This window comes from Chenopodium album, chromosome 25 (assembly GCF_948465745.1).
Source record: "Chenopodium album chromosome 25, dcCheAlbu1.1, whole genome shotgun sequence".
NCBI lineage: Eukaryota > Viridiplantae > Streptophyta > Magnoliopsida > Caryophyllales > Amaranthaceae > Chenopodium > Chenopodium album.
The window spans coordinates 27889954-27914503 of record NC_137858.1 but is presented as its reverse complement, the minus strand read 5'-3'; the positions used below and the strand labels follow the sequence as shown (position 1 = coordinate 27914503).

General features: G+C 33.8%; 1 protein-coding gene across 2 annotated transcripts; it reads right to left on the bottom strand.

The window, feature by feature from the left end:
* Positions 1-3205: 3205 nt before the first annotated feature.
* Positions 3206-19717, bottom strand: LOC145614866 (uncharacterized protein At4g19900-like). Of its 2 annotated transcripts, none has more exons than XM_081669929.1 (6): positions 19399-19717; positions 13283-14178; positions 12003-12155; positions 7737-7871; positions 5636-5830; positions 3206-3429 (listed from the first exon to the last, which is right to left on the bottom strand). In XM_081669929.1, exons 1-6 carry the CDS (start codon positions 19705-19707, stop codon positions 3243-3245), a joined length of 1875 nt encoding a protein of 624 aa, XP_081526055.1. In that variant the 5' UTR covers positions 19708-19717; the 3' UTR covers positions 3206-3242. The 2 variants fall into 2 exon arrangements, with proteins under 2 accessions (XP_081526055.1, XP_081526056.1); XM_081669930.1 differs by having other exon boundaries at positions 13283-14162; positions 19399-19537.
* Between the last annotated feature and the right edge of the window lie 4833 nt (positions 19718-24550).

The following is a 24550-nucleotide window of genomic DNA, read 5'->3' as shown; positions in this document are numbered from 1 at the left end:
CGGAACTGCCATATGCTCATTCAATTCATGACTCTACCTGAAAATAGTCATCACTGCTTACTATTACGATAAACAGGGCGAAACAAAACAAATAAGAAATACGAGTTAGCAAAATATGCTAAGTACGATAAGTGCAAGATAATGTAAACTCAATTTATTTGCAAACATGCTTTTAAACAAACTCCAATAATTAATCCAATAATTCCAAAACTCATGATTGAAAACCAATTCTCAATATTCTCAAACCAATTTTAATAATAAGTATAATTTATAAAACCAATTTCCATGATTTACTATTCAAAATAATAGTTAATAAAACCAATTCCTTTATTAAGAACCAATTTCTCTTAATTCAATTCCTCACCCAAGTGTGCACACGCCCAAGCTAGTCTCCTTATATTACAAGGCTATTCTTGAGGAAAGACCCGGTCATACAAAGTCCAAGGCCTTATCAATAAACCAAATCCGCATAGTGGGATTACCAACAAGCTTATAAAGCATTAATAATAATAACAATAATTTAATGGTTCAATAGATCCTTTTTTCCACTACCAAATAACTTGTGTCCAACTTCTATGGTGCAATAAAAAAAAGAATGGAGGAAGTATAAAGAACCTTTTTTTTTTTTTTTTTTTGAAATAGCAAAAATATTTCATTAATTAAAAGTCATACGACATCTACAATAGAGACGACGTTAACAAATACATAAGATATTGAATCAAATAGAATTTTCCTTCATAAAAACTACGACCGTCAAGTAGATCTTGCACTGCGGAGCATCTCCCGCTTATATCGCTGAAAATTACAGTCTTGTTGGAGAGACAATCTAACGATCTTTTGTAGCCGTGAGGATGTTTTCCTTCTGATTCATCTGTTCGTATTCGAAAACTTGATAACTTTTTCACCAACGAAATAAATTCACGACAATCCATTAGATCTACTACCATGGTTTCAAAACTAAGAAAATTCTCCCTCGAAAAGAGGAGATAAACCTTGTCTTTCGAAGGAGGTCGAAAAACCCTTGTCTTTCGAAGGAGACCGGAAACCCTTTTTTCTAGGGAGAAAAGTTCCTACCAAAAGGAGGAAGCATTATTATAAACCTAAAAACACAATAAAGAAACAAGGATTATTATAAACCTAATGGTATGAAGTATTGTATATATATTTTGTATTATGGGTTGATATCGTCTAATGTAGAACAATTTCACGAAAATACATTCTTAAAAATAAATAAATTAATTAATCAACCGATTGCCCATCATCTAGATCCAACACACACAATTAACAAGTCAAGCCATAGAATAAAAAAGTGTAAGCTGCTGGTCAAAGTGTTGAATTAAAGAAGTAAATAAATAAAAAAGGGAAATTCTCTTTGGTAACCACAAACTTTTATCTTTTCTTAGTGGTAAAGTCTAAAACTTTTAATTATCAATGATAATCACAAATTAATATTATTAAGCAAATGGTAACTTAAGTTAAAGATTTATTAATTCTTTAACCATGGTTTAGCTACAAGATTGCAAAAAGACACAACTATCCCCAAAAACAACCACATCTTCCTTCCCCTGATTTTCTTCCTTTCTCTTTCCTCCTTCCAACATCAATCAACAGAAGACCGACCATAATCAACAGAAGTAAACGCAACATCGGAGGAACCCTCACACCTAAGGCTAACCAAAAGAAACCGCCGTTGAACACGACGATGACTTCGACCGGAAAAGTTGATCAACAAGGAGAATAGTAGGACGAAATCATCTTCAAACTCCCTGTTCATTTTTCTGCAAAACCCAAATTTTTGTTTGATTTATTAATTTATGCAGATCTTAATCTTAAAGCTCGAAAAGATAACACTTGATGATTCGAAAGTTCAGCAACTGAAGTAATTCGTTGATCTATGCAAATATCCTTCCATTCTCGAGCACGCGACGACATTGATCGAAAAAGAATCGAAATTGCCGAATTGGGGTTGCTTGATTGTTTGTGAATTGGTGAAGAGTGGTGGCCGAAATTGAATAATGTTAAATAATTGTATAATTAATTTAAATTCAATAATTACGTTAATGGAGGTTTGCTCATTACTCGTTATTGGTGGTGGCCGGAATTGGGAATTGGGTTCCCGTTCTGTTGCTTTATTGTTTGCGTATTGTGCGTTAGTGGAGGTGGTTCAGGTGGTCTCTACGGCGGTGGTTCAGGTGGGCGGTGTTGGTGGTAGTTGGGGCAGTGTAGAGGAAAAGAAATAAGGGGGAGAGAAAGAGGGGAAAAAGGGGAAGGGGGTTTCTTCGGTGTGCAACAGCACAAGGTTGCGATGGTCGGAGGTGGATGTCTCCGGCGGGGGAGGGGGCTGAGACGCCATCTCCGGGAAGGGGAAGGGGCTGGCGGTTGGCTGGTGGCTGTGTGGTTTGGGAGGGTTTTTTTTTTTTTTTTTTATAAATAATTTGAAGGGTACTAATGTAATTTATTGTTACTTAACCAAAATTAACCTTGGTTAATCATTTTAAAATATTTTTTTATTATTAATTTTACCATTTGCTTAGTAATATAAATTCGTGATTACCATTGATAATAAAAAATTTCACACTTTACCACTGAGAAAAAATAAAAGTTCATGATTACTAGAGAGAATTTCCCAATAAAAAAAGTTAAAAAAATAAAAAAGTAACTAATTATAGGAGATATGCATTTGAAAATAACACCCACAAATAATAAGTGATGCATTTAATGAAAAAAAAAACCCCTAAAGGAATAAGAATTTACCACCTAGGACAAGGGTAGTCAAAAATTCAAAATGCTACAACTAAATTCTCCTTCCATCTAGAATAATTGAAACGCTGGACTTTTATTTCACTGTTCATATATTAACATTGACTATGTTTTTATTTATTTATTTATTTATATTTTTTTTTAAATATAGCAACATATTTTACCATAAAATATATTGTTCGATAAGTAACAATATAAAGTTTAATTATATAACTAATTTTTTTGGTATAATTTTCATTCATATATATATATATATATATATATATATATACATATATATATATATATATATATACATATATATATTGACGAGATTTTTCATTCATATTAACTTTTGTAAAAATAAGGTCAATTAGTGTATCGACATGTGTGCAAATTTATGATTTTATCTCTTTTGACAATCATGTTTCTTTGTGAGCACATGAGATTTGAGGCTTAAAGTTCAAAATTGTATAAAGCTCAAAACTTGGAGCAATGAATTTTCATAGCATATCCAAGCAGCGTATACAGAACTTGTTCATTATCTTTGCTACCATACTATATGGTTCCGGAACTAGACCAGAAGTTAAGCTATTCCAGAAATGGAAAGTATACGACTCATTGAGGATCTTTCTAAGCAGAGCATACTGATGAGCCTTTTCATCATCTGTCACTGGAGCAATGAAGTATCTGTAAAGAAGAAAAGTAGTTTCAGAAAGATGCAACAAAGAACACTGCAGATAATCATACATAATCATCAATATTCCAAGTAAAGATGTAGAAGTAACCAGTGGCGTATCTAAGAATTCGGAAGTGTGGATTCGGAATCATTAAAAAATAAGACATAGGTCATCCGTTTGTTTTAATAGCAACGTTGATTATTTCACGTTTACCAATGCACATTCTATAACCTAAATATTTTAGGATCAATTTTGTAGAAATTTTAAATAGTTGATATCATAACAATATTTTTTGAGACGAATCTGACTATATCCCACTTGATTATATATATTTTTTCCAACGTATGAAATAAATAAATAAATAAATAAATAAATAAATAAAAAATAATATCAAGAGTATATGCTTAAATATTGTAAAATTTATAAACGTTGCAATTAAAAAAGAACGTAGAAAGTATAAACACAAAGTCTTCGCTAGTGTAATGGGGTTACTTCGTCATTGTTATAGAGTTACTCGGTCGGTATTATAGGGGTTACTTAATCAATGTTACAGGGGTTAATTTAAGTAACCGCACGGTGTGGCCGGCCGCACACAAGACGGGCTGAAATATAAATTAGATTTTAATAGATATTTTCGAATTCCAAACTACAACGGAATACAATTTTTTTTTATTTAAAAAAAAAAAAAAAAAAAAAAAAAAAAAAAAAAAAAAAAAAAAAAAAAAAAAAAAACACTTTTTTTTAGAAAAATCAGTGGGTTCCAATGAATCCACTTGAACCCACCGTGGATCCGCCACTTAAAGTAACAACATCCTAAAAGCATAGCTGCATAAGTGTGCAATGAAATGGGATATTAAAGATTAATATAAAGAATCAATGATCAGATAAATCTGATTTAATCCCTCAAGATTTTGAATGGCTTGACAAACCCAAAAAAACATAAAGAATGGCATGAACAAACTTGGAACAAATTAATAATAATTATGGCATGAACAAACTTGGAACAAATTAATAATAATTACTACGTATACATGTTAAGATGTGAAATTTCATAAAAAAAAAAAAAATGTTAAGATGTGAAAACTGTCCAGCTGGCAGCCATGACAAGGACACCGGCATAGTCACACGGTTCCTTCCCAGCATAGCAAGAACTTTTGAGCCATCTTCCATGGGCACAATATTACCACCATTAGGTTGTGTAGAAAACCACAGCCCGGATATTAACTACAGCTGGGATGTTAAATCCATGGACAACGAAGCAAATATGTAGCCCAATATCTTCTTAATGATTAAGTTTCCCTAAATTAATATTTGAGCCTTCAGCTTTAGTAATCATCATTTGGGTTCTGATTTTGTTTGTGACTCCCTTATAAATAGCAAATTTGTTTGAGGACATAAATAACTTTTAAAGTATATATGAAAATTGAGATTCTTCTCTATTATGCTCTTTACAAACCTTTCCTACATCAATAAATTTTATTCGTTGATAGTAATTACCAACTAGGTGTTTTTATAATGCTTTGAGATGAACCCTGTTTGATACCAATCATTTTATTGCTCTAATCTTGGTGTTTAAATTTTGAAGCTTAGTTTTTAGTTTTAAGAAAGTTTTTGTTACACATCAAGTTGCTTACACAACCTAAAATACGAAACCATTAAAGATTTGAACACAAAAAAATTGTGTCTTATATAAGATTTGTGACATTGCTTAATTATGGATTAGCGTGTGCTTCTTGGCTTAGGTTGTAAGTTGATAAAGCTAGTGTCACTGTGTCAGTGATTTACTACAATGTCATTAGCAACATCATGCTTAAGATCCATCATGCTTTCAAAGAAGCAAAGGGAATTAATCAACGGGTTACAAGGCAGAGACATACAACTCGTACCTTTTCCAACTTTAATATTTCTGACTTGTTCATAGATAAATTTACTTTAATATAAATTGTATAAGCTAAGGTTAGGTTTTGAGAGAACTTCCTACTAACATACTTTTAATATTTTTCACTGTGTACATAAAAGTTAAATTTTATAACACCTTGAAATGCAGGTTTCTAATGCTAGATTGTATACATGAAAACAATCATTTACGGGTTCTACATGCAGGCCTGCCTTAATTCTCAACAAATATCCAACTTAAGCATATTTGACAATCATGAAAAAATGAAAATAAGAAATAATGCGACAACTATTATGAGAAGTTTAAGTTTGTAATATACCTCTGAATATCATGTGAACTAATAGGAAAGAAGTTCGATGCTAACTGCACTTGTAGCATCTGCTTTTTCTTCAAATTATCTGCTTTGAGAGATAAATTTCCAGCCACTCTAGTTAATAAATCAGCACCATTCCATCTCAACAAGGTGTCATCATATGAGGAAAAGAACTCGAACATGCACTGCCTGATAAATAAACTGCAAGCAAACAAGATACAGATTAAACAAAGAAATTTGGAAAAGGAAGGTGTGTTCCAACACAAGTAAATTAGAAATAGGTGATTGCTCCAAGTTCATCAGAATAATCAGGTATTTTAGGCAATACAACCATCAGGGCAAAGGCAAGACCATCATGGCTGCACATGCACGACAAAAGATATTTGGTCTCACATGAATTATTAACATAATGTTGGGGGTGATGATACCTAGGAGGATGAAATGATGCCAATTATACCTCTATCCTCTCTTCATTGCACTATCAATACTTTTTTACTATCTACCACCACCTCTACCAATCTCCATTCCACATACATTGTCTCCTATTACGCCCTCTATACTATTACCCCAATAGGTACAATTTAATAACAAAACCCCACTCTATATCTTGGAATAATGTAGAAGGATGACCAAAACTATGGAGAATTCACCAGTTCCTTTCAGCTGTATACTGTAGACGAAATCAAAAGATACATCCTTATCCTCAGTTCCTCACTATCAAAAGAAGAGGAGGTAATAACTACTCAGAGAGAGATCGAAAGGTTTCAACAAATCTGCTAAAATAGGGACAGTGTAATAAAAGATGACCATAGGTTGCTGCATGTTAAAGCATCACAGTACACGAAATTGAAAGTTAGCCACATATTTACATTATACTAGTTACACCCTAACTTTTCTCCTAACACCTTATTCCACTTCAATATTAAGTTTTTAAACAGGAATGACATCCTGATTAGCACTTTTCCACTTTTCTGCATACTGACATTAAAAATAAGAAATCTGCGAAAAATCAATTGAATGGTGTTAGTTGTTCCAACAGCATAGCCGTAAATATGTCTGTTGTCTCCAGGTAGGTCTTACCAAACATAATAAATTCAGCAAGTGAGAGAGATTGAGACATGGAAAAAATAAATACCAGAACAGGGGAATTAAGATCCTTAGCTTAAGAGCAGATGGAGGAAGAAGAGGAGAACAAGGCACACATCAGCAGAGAAAAAATGCAGATGAAAATTACATGTCATTCTGCTATCATATACTCAGACAAACTAGTTATTTTTCTTTTTTTTTTTTTTTTTTTTTTTTTTTTTTTTTTTTTTGATGAAACAAGCTAATTATCAATGAAAAATATCTATAGGTTGTTTTTCTAACATACATCAAAACCAAACTCATATAAGATAGTACTCATATACTGGGCTGAAAAAACTCGAAACATGTCTATATATTTTTTATCTAAAGTTGCAAGATCATCCTCAAGGTCCACATGTCTCTTACTTCAATAGTTGAAATAAGAGTCTAGAGCAGCCAAGCTTATGCAAATGTAAAAAAATAAACCTAAAAAAAAATAAAAATAAAAAATAAAAGAGAGAAGGGGGGAGAGACAGAGACATTCACATCAATAAAGCTTGTAGTTGTACCCTTTTATTTTTTTGCTGATTGATAGTGCACAGATTTATAATTCTTTGAAATGAGATTACAAGATTTACAACAAATGACCTATATGCACAACTTAAGGCATCATATACAACTCTCTCTATTCATAAAACAAGGCCCCTGCACATTTTGATGTTAAATTTTGTGTCTTACATCACCAATTCCTTTTAATATATGCACATAAAATAACTTACAGAAGAGTCATTTACAAAACAAAAAAAAGTTTCATGCTCTTATTTATCCACAATATTTTACTGAAATGGATATTGAGAAAAATAAAATATTTGAGTTTGTCCTTAATTAAAAAACTTGGATGCCTTGTAACATGAAATGCAAGTAATACGATTTCTAGTGACAAATAATTTAGATTAAACAAACACCAACAAAGAATTAAATCTATAATTCCCTTTTGATGGAAGGGCAAACAAAATGTAACAACGTAAATCAATTAGAATACCTGTGCTTATTAAAAGCCATGACAGCACCATTCAGAGGACTCCCAGGAGCCAGCTCCTCCATTCCAACCGAATTCCTAAACCCAGATATTGGCTTGAGTACTACAATGTCACAATCCAGATATATACCCCCATACCTGTAAGCCAGAGAGACATGTAAAGCTGAATATACATGCATGTGAAGCCATGAAGACTTGGATTAGAAAAGACAACGAACTTGCTTTGTCTCTCTTTCTGCTATCTTATATATCAACATTGAATCAACAGAATATCAATTTGCCAACAAAAAAGCAAGATGAGCTACCAAATGCAAATCTTCATAATTTCCAAAAGCTAACATAAAAGTTATTGAATGATGTTAAGACAATATTTTCTCATGTAAACTGCAGTTGTCTTACACTCTTACAATCCTACATTTTTAAGAATAAGTATAACCATGCAAAATAGTGGGAAGCAAAGAAAATTAGCAAATTAACACCCTAAATCTGAAGCTCAAGCTGTTGCAAAAGAAAAAGTAGATTAACATTGATAAGACTATTAGTTTATGTATAAGATTGTCATGACCAGCAACCCATATCCCCAAAATAAGAGTTTGTCACACCCTATATTCGGCCCTTCTTCAAAACCAATTATGGCCATGGTGCACCCAACAGCATCACCTGTCTCATCAGTTGTTTGTAATTTTATTGTTATACCAATTTTTTAAAGAGGAACTAAATTTGTAAATTCAAAATCATTTTGCGGCCTTAACCATGAAAAAAAAGTGTTTGTGCCTTTAATTTTACTTGAATTCGCCCCAATCTTTTCTTATTCAACATTTCTCCTTGAAAAAAATTAGCACAATTAGTGAAGGCCTTAGCCCTACTCAAAAAGTATGCATATATTAGGGTTATTTTAAAATTGGTCTAAATGAACTCTTTTCCATGAAACATCTTAGTTTTAGGAAACTTACCATTACCCACCTTGAAACTACGATCGTTTAACCCCAAACCACTGTCATGGACTGGTTCATTAGCCGAAGTGAAGCTGGTCAAACACCTCTTTTGGTGTACTCAAGGAGGAGTAAGAAAGGGAAAGATGTCAACAACATCTAAGGGTGGTCAGCAAACATCAAAGGCAAAGCAGCAGCAAAGGAGCATGGGGAAGCATTCCCTTACTAGTTGACAAAGTTAATTAAGAAGAAGGAAAGGAAAGAGGGCAATCAACTTTAGCTTTGTTCATTTATGGTTTTTCCATATTAGTAATGTATCACATGTAAACTCCCTAAGGTCTACTAAGACCACTGGTAATCCTAGTATAAGTATTGTAATTGAAGTAGAAGCAAGTATCCAGAAATTAGCAAAGAAACCATTGAGAGTGGCAACCTCAAGTTGCTAGAGAGATTGGCAGCCTAATGTTACTCTTGTATCCCCTGTTTCGTAATTTCATCAATCAAATAGCCAACCTTTCCTTAATTATTGTCTTTAAACTTACAGTAGAATTATTAGTCTATTACAACCACCATCATATAGCCAGAAATTATCATCACCTAGCCCAAAACCAACCTCACCAACCCGAGAAAAACCCCCAGCCAGCCTGAAAATAGCTTTACCACCCTGAAAACCAACTACTCAAAAATTCAAACCTATAATTTTTGGGAAAAAATAAAAATCAATAGAAAAACGGCGTTGATTTCTCAACAGTTATGGCTTTTGATGGAAAAATTCTACCGGGAAAACTTATGTAATTATGTTCAAATTCAACCTTATAATCCTAATAGATGACCATTAAAGGTGGCTAAACATTAAGTGGAGATCAAAGGCAACAACGACAATGTGAAGGGACAGCGGCATGGAGAGGGTGGCATGGCTACATGGAGGGGGACAACAATGGTGACATGGAGGGGGGTGGCAACGATGTGGAGAGGGTGGCAAAAAACCTTAAGGGTGGTGATGGAGGAAGTGATGGAGCATGGGTGAGAAGAGTAAGAAGATAATAACATGATCCAAACAATATGTTATATCAATCCATATTACTTTCCTTTCCTTCTCTATTACTTTTTGATTCCATTCCCTTTACCATGGTGAACCAAACACCTCTTTAAAGTTCTGTTTCTAGAAATATTTTTAGCGTAATGGAAGAATCCTAGCAATTCCAAGATTTCTTAGTTTTGTATGATTTGAGCGAGATGGAAGAAATAAAACTTGGAAGAGCACCTGTGAATCTATGATCCCCATTCTTTACATGACGCTCAATTGTGTTTATCTCTTCTTTCCGAATTTTGAAAACCTTGATCACAGGTGTGCAAATACTTAATAGGTAGAATAAAGTAGGGTTTGGACTTTAGAAAATCAAGATTTTCAAGAGATTGCTTGGCTCAAGAATCCTTTACTTCTAAAAGGCAAAAAGCATATGTCCAGAGAGGACCTACAGTCTTAAGGAATCACTCAAATAGTACACCAACTTACAACAATCCATGAAAGATCCTCAGACTATCACAAAAGTGAAATCAAAAAGGCCTATTCTTATTATCACCTAAATGATATTGCAAATCAAACCAGCAATGTAAATTTCAACTATTTTTACCTTCCAAAAGAGGGCAAGGATCTTACACGCGAGTCAATACACCGTCAGAACATCTGTTGCACCCAACAAAACTCAAACAGTCATCGGGTCAAAACCATTTAACAGCACACATTTGGCCATTAATTATGCAGTTTGTCATAATTGTTAAGATTCTTGGAACAACTAACCAATTAAACCTTTCCCCTTTTGTGGGACCTCTAACATTCAAATAAGACACTAGAGTATCAATATTTAAAGGATATAAAGGCAGTATAAAATTTTTTGTAGGAGGGAAATATACCAAAGACTTTTATACCATTCTCTAATCTAAGTAACTCACAAAACAGCAAGTCCAACAACACAACCAGCAATTGTAACATTTCCTGCTTTATACTATGGTTTCCTTAATTAAGAGGAAATCCCATGACACAAAAAAAAAAAAAAAAAAAAAAAAAAAAAAAAGGAACCAAATAATTAGACAGTATGTAACTTAGAAAGGTGAGAATGATGCAAACTAACAGTGAAGATTAGATGTTTCCTTGCCATTGTTCTACCTAAAACCCAATCCTCACTCCTTTCCTCATGTCCATGAATAATTCAGTCACATATAATCCCTTTTATTTACTTGTGGCTTTAAATGTGACAATACCATACCCTATGAAAGTATGAGGTTCAAGTCATTTGGTGCCCTCCATAAACATCTTTACTCCTACCCACCATGTCATCTGACACATTACATTGAGACAACTTTCTCCCAATTTGTGACCTTTAGCATTTTGCACTTATTTTAATACATTGATTTCATCCTACCTAGTATAATTGACTAGTAATATGTAGTTTTCCTTGTTGATTTCCTTGTTGTTGCTTAAGTGTTAAAATAATGACCAATTTGTCCAAATACTCGAGATTTTTTATTTTGGGACAAATAATGAAAATTTTATTGCCAAAATGAGAGAAAAATAGACAAACCCAAACACCAAAACATAAAAACCATCGGCATGCATCAGGATTATATTTCCTACCTTCTAGGAAGAGTGAAAACAAACCCCTCAAACTGCTTACTAATAATTAATGTTGCTGAGTCTAAAGAGCTTGTTTTAGATTATTAGTTAGGTCTTACGTAGGCGATATTCCAAGAAGTTAGTTGGTTCATTGCAGGAAATGGAAATTTGCAACACTAGTTTATGGTCATTGGGTAACATTAAGGTCTGAGAATTACATTTTTAGTGCGATGATCAATTGATATTGCAATGCTACAATACTTCTCCGACCCTTATTCCAATAGATTACTTAGTGCCTTAGTATTATTATTAAGTATTATAATATTTAGTGAAATAGTTCGCAAATACAAATAGAGGTTTCTAACTTACATAATATGTAATTTTTTTTTTTTTTTATTTTTTTTATTTTTATTTTTTTTATTTTTTTGTATTTTCTGAATAGGCATACGATGTAATTTGATAAATCTAATTTTGAGTGAGATCAACCTTAGCTCTCACTACTACATCTTCACGTGGTTAAGAGTTTGGTTATTTTAGCTAGACAAGCGACTTTCATACCATCACCACAGCCATAACACTAATTTTCATAAAGCCAGGACTATTTTAAGAACAAGCTTCTCTAAAAACAAAATGAGTGGAGCTCTATTATGAGTAACACAAAAAGAAAAAGTAAAAAAAAAGGAAAGATAACAAAGAAACAAATATTAAATTAATATAACTTACTTGTACAGTACAGCAAGTCGAATGAGTTCACTGTAATGAGTAGAATAAAATTGTGTAGTCCTCCATTCATGCCAGACAGAAGCAAATATACTTGTAGGTGTATCTTTCAGAAGTTCTTCCAAGTTTGGCATAGTAACCGCGATTTTGAAACCACTTTCAAATAAGATATCATTTAGTCAAACAATTAACAATAATAAACAGATAGATAACAATAATACTCAAAATTACACCGTAAAAACATAAAAGCAATAATTTGATACACCAACCAAGAGCAAGTATAGACCAACAATACCATACTGAATATGCATTACATGGTTGTCGGCTAAGGAGAAAGGTTGGAGGTTTTATGAAGTGTTCTGGCCTTCAAACTTGACTTAACACAAGCTAATTTTAAGATGTCCCAAGAGAATATATAGAGGACAAGGGCTTGAAAACAATACTTTTTTTGGATTACATAGGTTTATTGATTAGTATAAAAAAGAGATAAAAGATAGGTGGATCAACATAGAGTGTCATATGAAAGTACTAATGAAAGAAAATAGAGTGACTATTGCATTGGACATCATCAAACCAGTTATAAACATAAAATAGAAGTTAGGAAAACTAAATCCCACGTAGATTACCAATCAGATCTCTCTAGAAGATCCTTTCAAATCCCTTTCATAAATGAAACCCATACATCCAAATAGTAACAATACCATAGTGATTCCCTCAAATTAAAAAAAAAAAAAAAAAAAAAAAAAAAAAAAAAAAAAAAAAAAAAAAAATAGTATAGCATAGAAATTTTCAAGATATCAAGACATGTTTAACATTTAAGGAACAAAAATTGCTAATTTCAAACATTAAATTTTATCACTATGTAGTCTATTATCAAAGTCAACTTTACGAAAGTATTTTCTAAAACAACAAATAGCTTTATTTTCATGTAATAAGGATTTTTTTTTTTTTTTTTTAAACTGAGGTAATACTTTTGAATTTTCTAGAATGTTGCATCATACCAATACTCATGCATTTGGTTTTGAATCTCAATAGCAGAATTAATACAGCTTATCAAACTAGATGCTCATGTTTAGGGATAACCACAATCAGGGAAAAACTTTCATCAAAGATGTTCCATACGCATGAGTAGGGAAAAGAGTGAGGATAGACCAAAAGGTTTCTAGCCATGCGTTTGGGTTAATCAAGTTCAGAAGATCTATGACCGTATATCATTCGTCATAATATTGGTATAAACGATGTATTATGGAATATAAAACTAGAACAATACTTTGTAAACATACCCATCTTTCAGAAACTCTTTGAAGAAATCAAGTTCAATTGTCTCCGAAAATACAACAATACAGGCATCTGGATGGTGAAAAAGAACACTTTCAAGGCCTCTCTGGTGTCTTACAGTATACATCCAAGGGGGCGAATTCCACACCATAAACACCCTGATAGAACACTTAGATTTTCTGAAAAATGAATCCATAAAATTTGAAAAGGATAGATTTGGATGCAGTCCGGGAAAATATCCCCATCTTCTGCCACCTGAAAACATGGAAACTGAAGACTCAATCTCGTTATGTGTTGCAGCTTTATGGGCTTCTCCTTCACCATCTTCACCCAAAGAAGAATCATAATCTTCTGCATTTTTTCTCAAGGATCGGTCATATACTTCTTTCAAAGCATGATCACCTAACCCAAATTCATTATTACCCAGAGTTCTAAATTCATTTTTCCTTACTTCAAGATTTTTTTCAACACCAAATCTCTCTCCTTTAATACCTCCGTCCGTACTTTCACGATTCATACTACTATGTTCCTTGGCCTGATAGTCAATAACCTCATCTGAAAATCCAAAAGACTTCTTTATGAGTATGGGAGATTTCTTCATCTCCTGAAACAACCCTTTTTTCACAATCTTATCTCCTCTTGTAAGTCCAGTAACTCCAAACCCATCTGGATCCTGAAGAAGTGGATTGCTCATTGTATTTAACACTTCCAACTTGGACTTAAACATCTTATCTTTCCTCAAAAAGTCACTCTTTGCATCAAACCAACCTCCCCAACCATCCCTTAGGGGCGAAGACTTGGACCCTAGTTTTAATAAAAGAGCATCTTCAATGCCATTTGCTTTAATCAACTTCCTTCTCAACTCCTCATCCACAGGCACATCATCTGAACCAAATGCAACCTAGTCAAACAATAATTTCCTTCTAATCAACAAAACAAAAACAAAAGAAGAAAAAAATATATAAAAATGACATGGACAACAATTTAAGGGGGCGACGCAATAAAAAATAAGAATAAGAATGAAAATAAATGTTAAGTAAAATATAGAATTCATTACCAATTTTGTAAGACAAATTATAATTTAAACAATACTTATCATTCACAAAATATTTAGCTAACACTAAAAGGTGCAAGAAGATATTGCCACTCATATAAATTGCAATCTATATTTTAAAACAAAATAAGAAACATGGTAAAAATAATTACCTTTTAGTTAATACTTTGTAATTTTTTCTTCTATTATTATCAATATGGAACAGGTCAGGAGGTGGGTTTATAAATACAACAATAAGAAAGCATCAAAATAATATTTATCAAAGCTATTCTATGTTTAGTAAATAAATATATAATAATAGTATGAGATAGTGCTCTCTTCTTCTCCCACTCTCTCTCTCCCCTCTATCTCCCTCCTAATCCCCTTTATTTGTAGAACAAACACTAAACATTAAATGATAAAGATTTCAATGAATTGCAATATAAATAGTATTATATTTGTCAATGTCAAACTTAATTTCAATTAGCAAATTTGTGTGATGCTTCTATCTTAAAAAGGGATCGACTCAACATGCAATAATAAACTAATTTGTTGATTAAGCTCAATATATTTGATTAGTTTGTGTGTAAATGTGACTCTGTAATAGTTTTGGCAGTGGCGGATTGAGGGGCATTTAGTGGGGTCCCTTGACCCCACTTGAATATTAAAAAAAAAAAAATCTAACTAATTTTTTTTTATATATATATAAAAATTACCTATATTTTTAACCGAATGACACCATAAATATTTATCAAATGCATTTTGACCCCGTTAAATATTATTTCTGGATCCGCCACTGAGTTTTGGTCCCTTAAATTTGTAATCCTAGACCCACCTTGCCACTCTCTCTTTCTATATCCCTCTCCCTATATCCTTCCTATAAGTGGTCTTTTAGGCCACTTATATAACTCATTAACCCCGTAATTTAGTCCTTTATCTCGCATAATAGTCCCCTTTTCTTGAAGATTTGACCTTTGGTCTTTACTCTTTTCACTTTGTACTACTTTATTTAAAATTTTATGATTTTAGATGTTTTATGCCCATTTTCCCTCTTGTATGGATCCCCTTCCCTTTTGTTGACGAATCTGCATGAGTCCTTGTCTTAGGATGCTCGGGAACCTCATCATCGTGATCGAGGAGCGTCGCTTGAAGCCCAAATTCCTTAAAAGTGAAGGAAGAATTGAAGGAGTAAAAAAGGAGAGAAGCACAGGACCTACTCTGCATATAGCTCACCTACTGTATTAACAAGCTCAAGGCGCACTAAGGCGATAAGGGTTTTGCAGCGCCTAGGTGCGCCTAAGTGCAGCGCTTTGAAGTGAGGCGCACTGTATGAACAGTTTAAAAAATTGGCAGAAAATTGCTTCAAAAGCGCCTCCTGTGCGCCCGCACTTTTGGTGCGCCTCATTCGCCTAATTAAAAACGCCTCGGCCAGGCCACCCCCTCACAAAGTCCTGAAATCAGAAGGCTAAGAGGAGTCACTTTAGCATTAGGAGTGGTCGTTGCAGAAGCTTTCTCAATTGAATCATTTAAAGCCACCTCCAAAACCTTGCCACTTCGCAATTCGGACAAGTGAATCTTTTGTAGTCACTGCCAAAATCTTGCCAATTTGCAATTTGGAGCAACCACTCATTTCAAAGGAGTGAATGCATAAGTTGAGTGGAGATTATGGATCAGCGACACCGAAGACTGCTCTTACTGAGCGGAGTGACCTCCGGTCTAAGGAGTGACCTAACCAATCCTTGGGTATTAATCACTCGATTTAAGCTCTTTTAAGTTGACTTTTGGGGGATTTCAGGGGGGGAGTATTTATTCTTTTAAATCATGTAATTACGGCTTTTTATCAGATTCAAGACCTCAAATCAGAGATTAGCTTAGTTTTAAGAGAGAAGTAGATAGAGAGCAAATTTCCATTGTTAAACCTTCATGATATCAAGCATTTCAATCCAATTTGTTTAGTAATTTCTTCTTTCCTTCTCTCATTTACTTGCTTTCTCTAGAATAAAGATTTATGTTCAAGTTTGTGTTTGCTTATTTTAATCACTTATTAATCCTTGTTTATATCTTAATCATTTTTGTTAATCATGCTTAGCCTTACTATGTTTGTGATTAGTGATCGTGTCTTCACTTCCTATTCTAGGCAAGGTTTTTAGCTAGGGTAGGGGAATGCAGGTAATCATGATAAACTTGTTTGATTTATTAAGCCTAGTCTATGATTGATTGCTCAATTTGAGAATGTGGATGATTATCATAAGTGTTTAGGGTCATTCTAGCAAAACAATGCTTTGATATAATATGTTCTTCGCACAAGGGCGAGTTGATTCAGAGTAGTAATTCATCTAGGTTTAGGCTAGGCTGATTGTAGGGGAGTAAATTAATCTAATTAGTTTCCTTTCCCATAGTATTTTTATCATTTGATGTTCTCCTCGGTCTAATTACTTTTCATGTGTTTGTTTTATTTTGTCTTTTGTTTTAGTAGTCATTAATAGTCCAAATCCAAAATCCAAAATCCAAAAAAAAAAAAAAAAAAAAAAAAAAAAAAAAACACCTCAATGACCCCTTATAATTTAAATTGATTGTGTGGAGATATGACCCTACTTTGCCAATGTACTTGAAATTTTGTAGTTGGGTAATTTGATAGGTTGGTATAATTAATGACATATTCTAGGCTTATCACATTCTCCCTCGATCAAAGTACATCTACAATTGTGAAAGAACAAGAAGTTAGTAAAATACTTTTGTATCTATTTGAATGCTTTTTAGATAACAAATGCACAAAGACAAAGATCAGGTTGACTTGTTTACTATTTCTCTTCAAAATCATAAACTTAAACTCATTTGTGAGCATCTATCACATATTTTGGTCATCTCTTTCCTCTTCATATACTAAACTCATTTTTGGGCATACATCACATATTCTTATCATAATTTTTCCTCTTGACCAAAATTGTGACGATGGCCCCATGCCTTATAGATTTTCAAATCACCATATCAATCTCTTAGACTAGGACCTATACCATCAATATACAATTCGAGTAGCATAGGTAATACTAAGTGACAATCATTGAAAGGTTTGTTCTATAGGCCTTGCTCTATGCTAGATTGAGCTAGTTTTAGTTTGCTTTAGGCTCGAATTTCCCTTCAAATCCATATTTACTTGTCTATGAGGATTAACTTTTTCTTATTAGACAAACCACTTTCAAGTTACAGCAAAAGAATAGATACAAGAGAAGGCCCTAGTAGGAATGGCAATGGATCGGATTAGGTAGGATCCGACTCCGTTCCGCCACACAATCGGACCTAAAATCCGAATCCAACTCCGAGTCCGACTACGAGTTACTAAACTCCGAATCCGACTCCGGTATCTTGGCAACCTCCGGGTTCGACCTGAATCCTAATAGTTTAAGATACAATATTCCACTTTTTCTGTTTTTCATGAATCCAAATCATTGAAGACTCTACATACATGTTTAATTGCAAACAAACTTTTAATCGAATTATATACTACATAAAAATTGAATTGATCTATGTTTCAACACTACCTCTACAATTGATCTACACCACCACATGCATAGCTAGTTAGATACACTTAGTACGAACCAAATTTGGTTTCTTCGATTGATAAGAAATGAGAGCAATATACTGATGAAATAGAACCATAGCAATAGATTTGAATTAGAGGAGAGAGAAAGATGAGTAGAGGAGAAGATGATTAGAGCAGGAAAGGAAAAGAAAGAGGCGGAAATATTAAAAGAGTTATGGGCTTTTGGCTTTTTAAATGACCCACAAAAAGACTACACTAAACCTACTCCGTATAATTGTACTGTATTACATAATAGTGGGTCGGACTCGGATTAGTCCGATCGGACTCCATTCGGACTCGAACTATTTTAATCGGATTCGGATTCGGATTTATCTTTTTCGGATTTGGATCGGACTTTTTTCTTCGGATCGAATCGGACTTGGATCGAATTCGGATTAAATTGTCATCCCTAGGCCCCAAGTCCACTGTAAATAAAAGGCAAGGAAAAACATTCAGAACTCTATATCCTCAAAATACTTCAAAGAAGGGCATGTTCGGGAGTGCCCCATGAATTCTTTCGCAAATCAGCCCATGGACACGAGCTCATTCTCTTATTACAATGGCTACATGTAAATTTATATCCTTTTGGCGCACAATGAACATACTTTGCACCCTTATCTATAGTCTAAGGGGGCATTTGGTTCAGAAAATGGAAACGAAGTGGAGAGGATTCACATAAGAGGGGGGAAAGGAATCATTTAGCTATTACCTTTTCATTTGTTTGGTTTAACTATGGAAAGGGTGTTTGTTAAGAGGAGGATAAGGGTAATGGTTACCCCTCATTTGTTACCTCTTAAAAAACTTGGGGTAACAAATACCCTTAGGTAATGGTAATTGTTACCATGCCTTTAAACCAAACACACGGTAACGATATTGGTTTAATCGAATCCGTTTCCAATCCAAATAATACACTAACCAACTACCCCCTAAGTGTTGACTCACTTCCATCCATATTACCGAAAATTTCGCCAATTTTTTCCAATCAAAGCACCGAGATGATGGAAAACAAAGATGACCACCCTGCCAAAACAAATTCTCTTCAAAATCCCACCTTTGATTTCACAAATTTCTACACTAAGCCTAAAACTTCTTCCATTGCTCTCACACAATCACACATATTTGACAAATAGTCATTTTGACTTTCAAGAATTTAGAAAAAGGACAAAAGAAAATTGATCAAGTCATATTGGATAATTTTGTGAAATTTCCAAGTTAGAGGCCTGTAATTATCAATACAAATACACAACCAAACAATCGAATAACCCTGATTTCTTAAATTTTAGCTATATTTATAAAATCAACAAATGATGAAGAAATCATACAGAACTAACCATGCTTGCATGAGTATCATAAGCAAAGCCACCATCAATACAAATACACAAACAAACAATTGAAAACCCCAATTTCTTAATCTATAGCAAGATTGATAAAATCAGCAAATGATGAAAAAATCATTCATACAAATAAATAAATAAATTAATTAATTAATAAATTGATACAGAACTAACCATGGTTCCCTGAGTATCATAAGCCAACCCACCATCAAATGGCCTGGCATAATCGCCCCACCGATTAATATCATGAACGGATCGTGAGTCAAACGATCGACGAACAACAGAAGAAGCATGATCAAAATAATAACCGGAAGAAGAAGAAGAGATGATAGATCGATCATGGTCAATTTCTTGGATCTCATTTTCTAAGTCAACAATGTCGGATGAAGTTGGATGAAGTGATAAGAGAAGCAGCAGCAATGTTGCCGCTACTACGGAGTATGTGTTCATCGTCGTCTGGTTTGTATCTGCAACATCTTTCATATGGAAGAGGAAATTCTAGTGTATATAACAAATAACATTGATATTTTTGTTACATTCCATGGCAATTTGTAAATAAAACCAACTTTGAGACCCGCGCTTGTAGCGAAAGGTTTTTGTGATTGAAAATTCCATGATCTTTGGCATCATTTTTTGTTTTCAGCTCTGTGTTTTTTTTTTTTAAATTAAAAATCAAAAACAAGAAACAAAAAAAAAAAAAAAAAAGTGTTGCCACATTTCTGTTGCTAGTTTTTAAAATTATGATTTTAATAAGGGTGTGTTCTGATTTTCACTGATTTGAACTTACCTGAACTAATTAGACCTAATTAAAACTTATTTTAATTGTAACTAGATGAAAGTTCATGCGATGCACGGTTCTAGTAAATCATCTTATTTAATTTAAAATTTTGTATATTTATGAAAATCACTTTAGATATATAGATAAAATTCCTAATATCATAAGATAATTTTTTAATTTTAAAAAATTATCTTTTGTTATTTTACGTGACGCTTGAATTTAAAATCTCAAACTAACCTTATTCATTAATTTTTAATTAAAAAATTGATGAATCTTGTTTTTTTATTGATTAAAATAAGTCTTTTGCCTATGTGTTTTTTTTAATATATTTTTTCTGTTTAAAATGTTAGTCTCATTTATACTTTTTTAACTATTAAAAATTATGAGGAGTTAGTCATATGAGATTTAGTTTTATTCGTGTCGATAAGTACATTATTAAAATCAAACTTTTATAATATTTTCTAGGGAGACATTAAAGATATTTGCGATCAAAAATTTGCATCCATATATGTATTAAAAGATAATTATTAATTAGGTTTTTTTTTGAGAAGATAATTATTAGTTTTCTTTTAATAATATAAATTTTAATTATTCACTATTTGTTGTTTTTACCTATGTGTTAAAATTCTTAAATCTTATTAGTCAATTTTGCTTAGGTGGCAAGTAAATTTTTTAATTCCAAAATAAATTATTAATCTAGTTTTTCATTGGACAAAAATAATTCCTTTTCTTATGTGGCGCGCCCAATGCTCTCGAAAAATGCCTACTTTATTTATATATATTAAATTTGTATTTGGGTAACCCTTATCAAAACTTATCAGACCTGATCTGAACTTCTTTGAACTTAACTGAACTTATTATACCTGAAATAAGTGAAAATAAGGTGAGCAAAACATAACCTAAGGCTAAATAATTTTTGATTCAGAAAACCACAGCGATGCCAAACAAAAAAGATTTTGGTTTTGCTAAAAAAAATTTTACCGATAGAAAGGGCCTATTCACTTCAGCTTAATTTCAGTTCAGTTTAGCTCCAATCAGTTCAGTTCAATTCAATTCTTAATTTTCTCCTCTCATAAAATATTCATTTCAGCTCTATTCAGTTCAGTTCAGCTCCAATCAATTCAGTTCAGCTCAGTTCAGTAAATATGAACAGACCCTTTAGTTTTAATCAGTAAAAAGAGGAAATGAAAAAAGATGGGGCAAAAATGTAGTAGCATACTCTTCAATCAGATTTTGTTTTGTTAAAAATCGTTTACCGATAAAATGTTTGTTTTGTTAAATATCTTTTACCGATAGGAAGTTTTAATCAGTAAAAGTGGAAGTGAAAAAAGATGGGTTGTCTCATTAAAACCTAGCTAAGTAAAATCCTATGGGATAAAAATCATAGCTAGGAAAAAAGAGTAAACAATATTATATTATATGCATTGGTATACTGCCTCCCTAAAAACTTTGCTAGTGAGATAATGTAGTGCATATTATACTCCCCCTTATTTCAACGTAGTTCCCTAAGATGTCGCATTCCGGTTTTGTGATCTTATTGCTCACACTTCTTCGGAAGAAGGTATTTGGTGAACACATCGGCAAGATTGTCAAAAGCTTGAATTTGCTAGACATTTATTTTTCCCTGTCTTTTGCAGATCATGTGTGAAGAATAGTTTGGGGATAGATGTTTTGTTCTATCTCCCTTAATGTATCCTTCAGTGACTTGAGAGATGCATTATGTATTATCTTCAAATATGATGGTTGGATTTTCTGTTATTATACGTTCATTCCGCAATCTTCTTGGATATTATTGTTCATTGACCTTAGCCATGAAAATTATCGTCTTGCTTCAAAAAGAGCTATAAATTTTGCATATTTTAAGGATGTAGCGGTCAAAGTCTACTATAGTTGATTTCCATGATATTGTAGTGTTGCCATAAGTGAACAGATATCTAGTTTGTGACTTTGGCATTTGGTGGGTCCGATAAATATCTTGCGTCTGCATACCCACGAGAGAAGCATGCATCTTGTTTTGATTGATAAAATAAACCAAGATCTAATGTTCCTCGTAGGTGTCAGAGTAAGTGTCGAACTCCCTTCCAATGTCTATATGTCAGTGCGTTGTTATACCTAGCTAACAAGTTCACAGAGAAAGCTATGTCCGGTCTAGTGTTGTTAGCTAAGTATATTAAGGCTACAATTGCACTTAAATGTGGACATGTGGTACAATATAACCTAAAATTTCTTCATTTTCCTCTCGGGATAGGGTTCGAATGGACCGTTTTTCATATTTCAGAGAACGAACAACCATTGGGGAGTTGATTGTATTTACTTTGTCCCCAAATCATTTCAAAACTCTTTCTGTATAGTTTGATTGATGAACAAAAATACCATTACTCAAATGCTCAATTTGCAATCCCAAAAAAATTTAGTTCTTCCAAGATCTTTCATCTCAGACTCTTTCATTAAGTATTTTGCAGTTCTTTCATGCTCATTTTGGGTTTCGATAATATTCAGATCATCAACATAAACTGCAATAATAGCGAATTTTTGTTGTGGCCGCTTAATGAAAACATAGGGACTAATTTGATTGTTCTTGAATCCTTCTCTCATAAGGTATTCACTAAGACGATTATACCACATCTGCCTAAATTTTTCAATCCATAAAGTTACCTTTTTAGTTGTATATGGAAAATAATTGTCTAGGCTTGTGGTTTTCTAGTAGTTTTGTCCTTTGGGGACTCTCATGTAAATGTCTATATCAAGTGATTCATTCATACAAAAATGCAGTGACTACATCTATTAATCGCATTTGCAGTCCTTTTGAGACTGTCAAACTTACCAGAAATCTTATTGTAGTTGCATCAACTACTAAAGGATTTGTTTCTTCATAATCAATCCCATGAATTTGAGAAAATCCTTAAGTTACTAGTTTTGCCTTGTATCTAAATATTTCATTTTTTCTCATTTGTAACCAATTGGTTTTACACCTGCTGGTGTAAGAGTTATTTTTCCGAAAACTTTTCGCTTTTCAAGTGACTTTAACTCAGGTTGCATTGTCTCCTTCAACTTTGGCCAATCACTCATCTGTCGACATTCTTCCATTTGTTCTTGGTTCAACATCATTTTCATCCGAGACAATTTCGATTGTAATGGAATTTGCAAATATTTCATTTACGATAACATCTTTTCTATTCCAATGAATCTGGAGAAACATAATTAATTGAAATTTCATTGTTATCGATGTCTTTGTCATCTTGTTCATTCCCTTTTGAATTATATATCATCGTTTTCTTTATCTTCGTTTATTTTTGGTCTTTCTTGACCCGCTGATGCTGGGGGAGCATCATTAGTCTCATTTTATATTACATCCAATCTTTTTAATTTTCTTGGCTAGAATCTTTTGAACCAAGTGGTCTCCCACGCTTTCGACGTGCTTGAGATTCATTTTCAATGGCCTTATTACCAATCTTAATTTCAATATTTGTAGGGGCATCTGCTAGTATATGTGATTTTGTCACTTTCTTTGTATCGACATATGCATAGTGAAATTGATTTGCACTATTTTGTAAATGAACAATCTTCTTCACTTCCTGTTCACATGCATTGATCGTTGGTCTAACATTGACAGTTGGTGCTAGTTAGGGATGTCAGTGAGGCGGGTAACGTAGGAGACCCGCCCGATGGGTCCCGGTTTAGCGGATACCAGCCATGGGTTATGGGGCGGGGTGGATTTTAGGTTGTACCCGCCCCTTCCCCACTTCGCCCTACTCGCCCCGCTTCATACCCGCCACATCCCCACCCCATACCCATCTATATATTTAAAAAAAATAATTATATACTTTTATACTATTTCATATAAATAATTATGTGAAATAAAGTAATAAATTTAAGGAAAATTTCACATGTGCTACTAGCAAAAGGACCCTTTTTCACATTTGCTACCCCTTTAATTTTTTATTTTATATTACTACCACCCAAACACACTAACTGTTATAATCACTACCACGTGACTTACACCGTTAGTATTTCAATTACCACCACCCAACCACCATCCAGCCACCACTCCTTCCCACCCACCAGCTGCCAATCCGCCGCAACCACCACTCACCGTCCATCCCAGCCACCAAGCCACTGCCATAGTCGCCTGAGCCCAATAACCTGCTGCCGCGACTCCGACCACCCTGATTGTCGGCGCCGGCGTCGCATTCCCAGCCCCTCGAAAACCCGATCAGCCCCTCTCCCCTCGAAAACCTCCGTCGATCCCAGCCCCTCTCTCCCCTCGAAACCACCGTCGATCCCAGCCCCTCTCCCCTCGAAACCCCCGTCGATCCCAGCCCCTTTCCCCTCGAAACCCGATCCAGCCCCTCCTCGTCTCCCGTTCCCTTATCTGGCCGTGACGAAGGATTTCCCTGCCAACAAAAACCACCCTAAGCGAAACCCTAAAACTCGTTTAGGGTGGTTTCGAGCAAGGGGATTAGGGTTAGGATTGTCGGTTTTGGGTGGGGAAGGGGAGGGGTCCGATTCCGACCCGAATCGCCGGCGTCGGCCACAGGTTTGGGCGCT

Bases quoted from the DNA above. Each gene is read 5' to 3' on its own strand.
- LOC145614866 (XM_081669929.1), bottom strand. From the start codon at position 19,707: ATGAAAGATGTTGCAGATACAAACCAGACGACGATGAACACATACTCC. The intron at 14,179-19,398 runs GTTAGTTCTGTA...TTGTTTGACTAG, and splicing joins ATGATACTCAGGGAACCATG to GTTGCATTTGGTTCAGATGA. The intron at 5,831-7,736 runs GTATTCTAATTG...GTTTGCTTGCAG, and splicing joins ATGGCTTTTAATAAGCACAG to TTTATTTATCAGGCAGTGCA.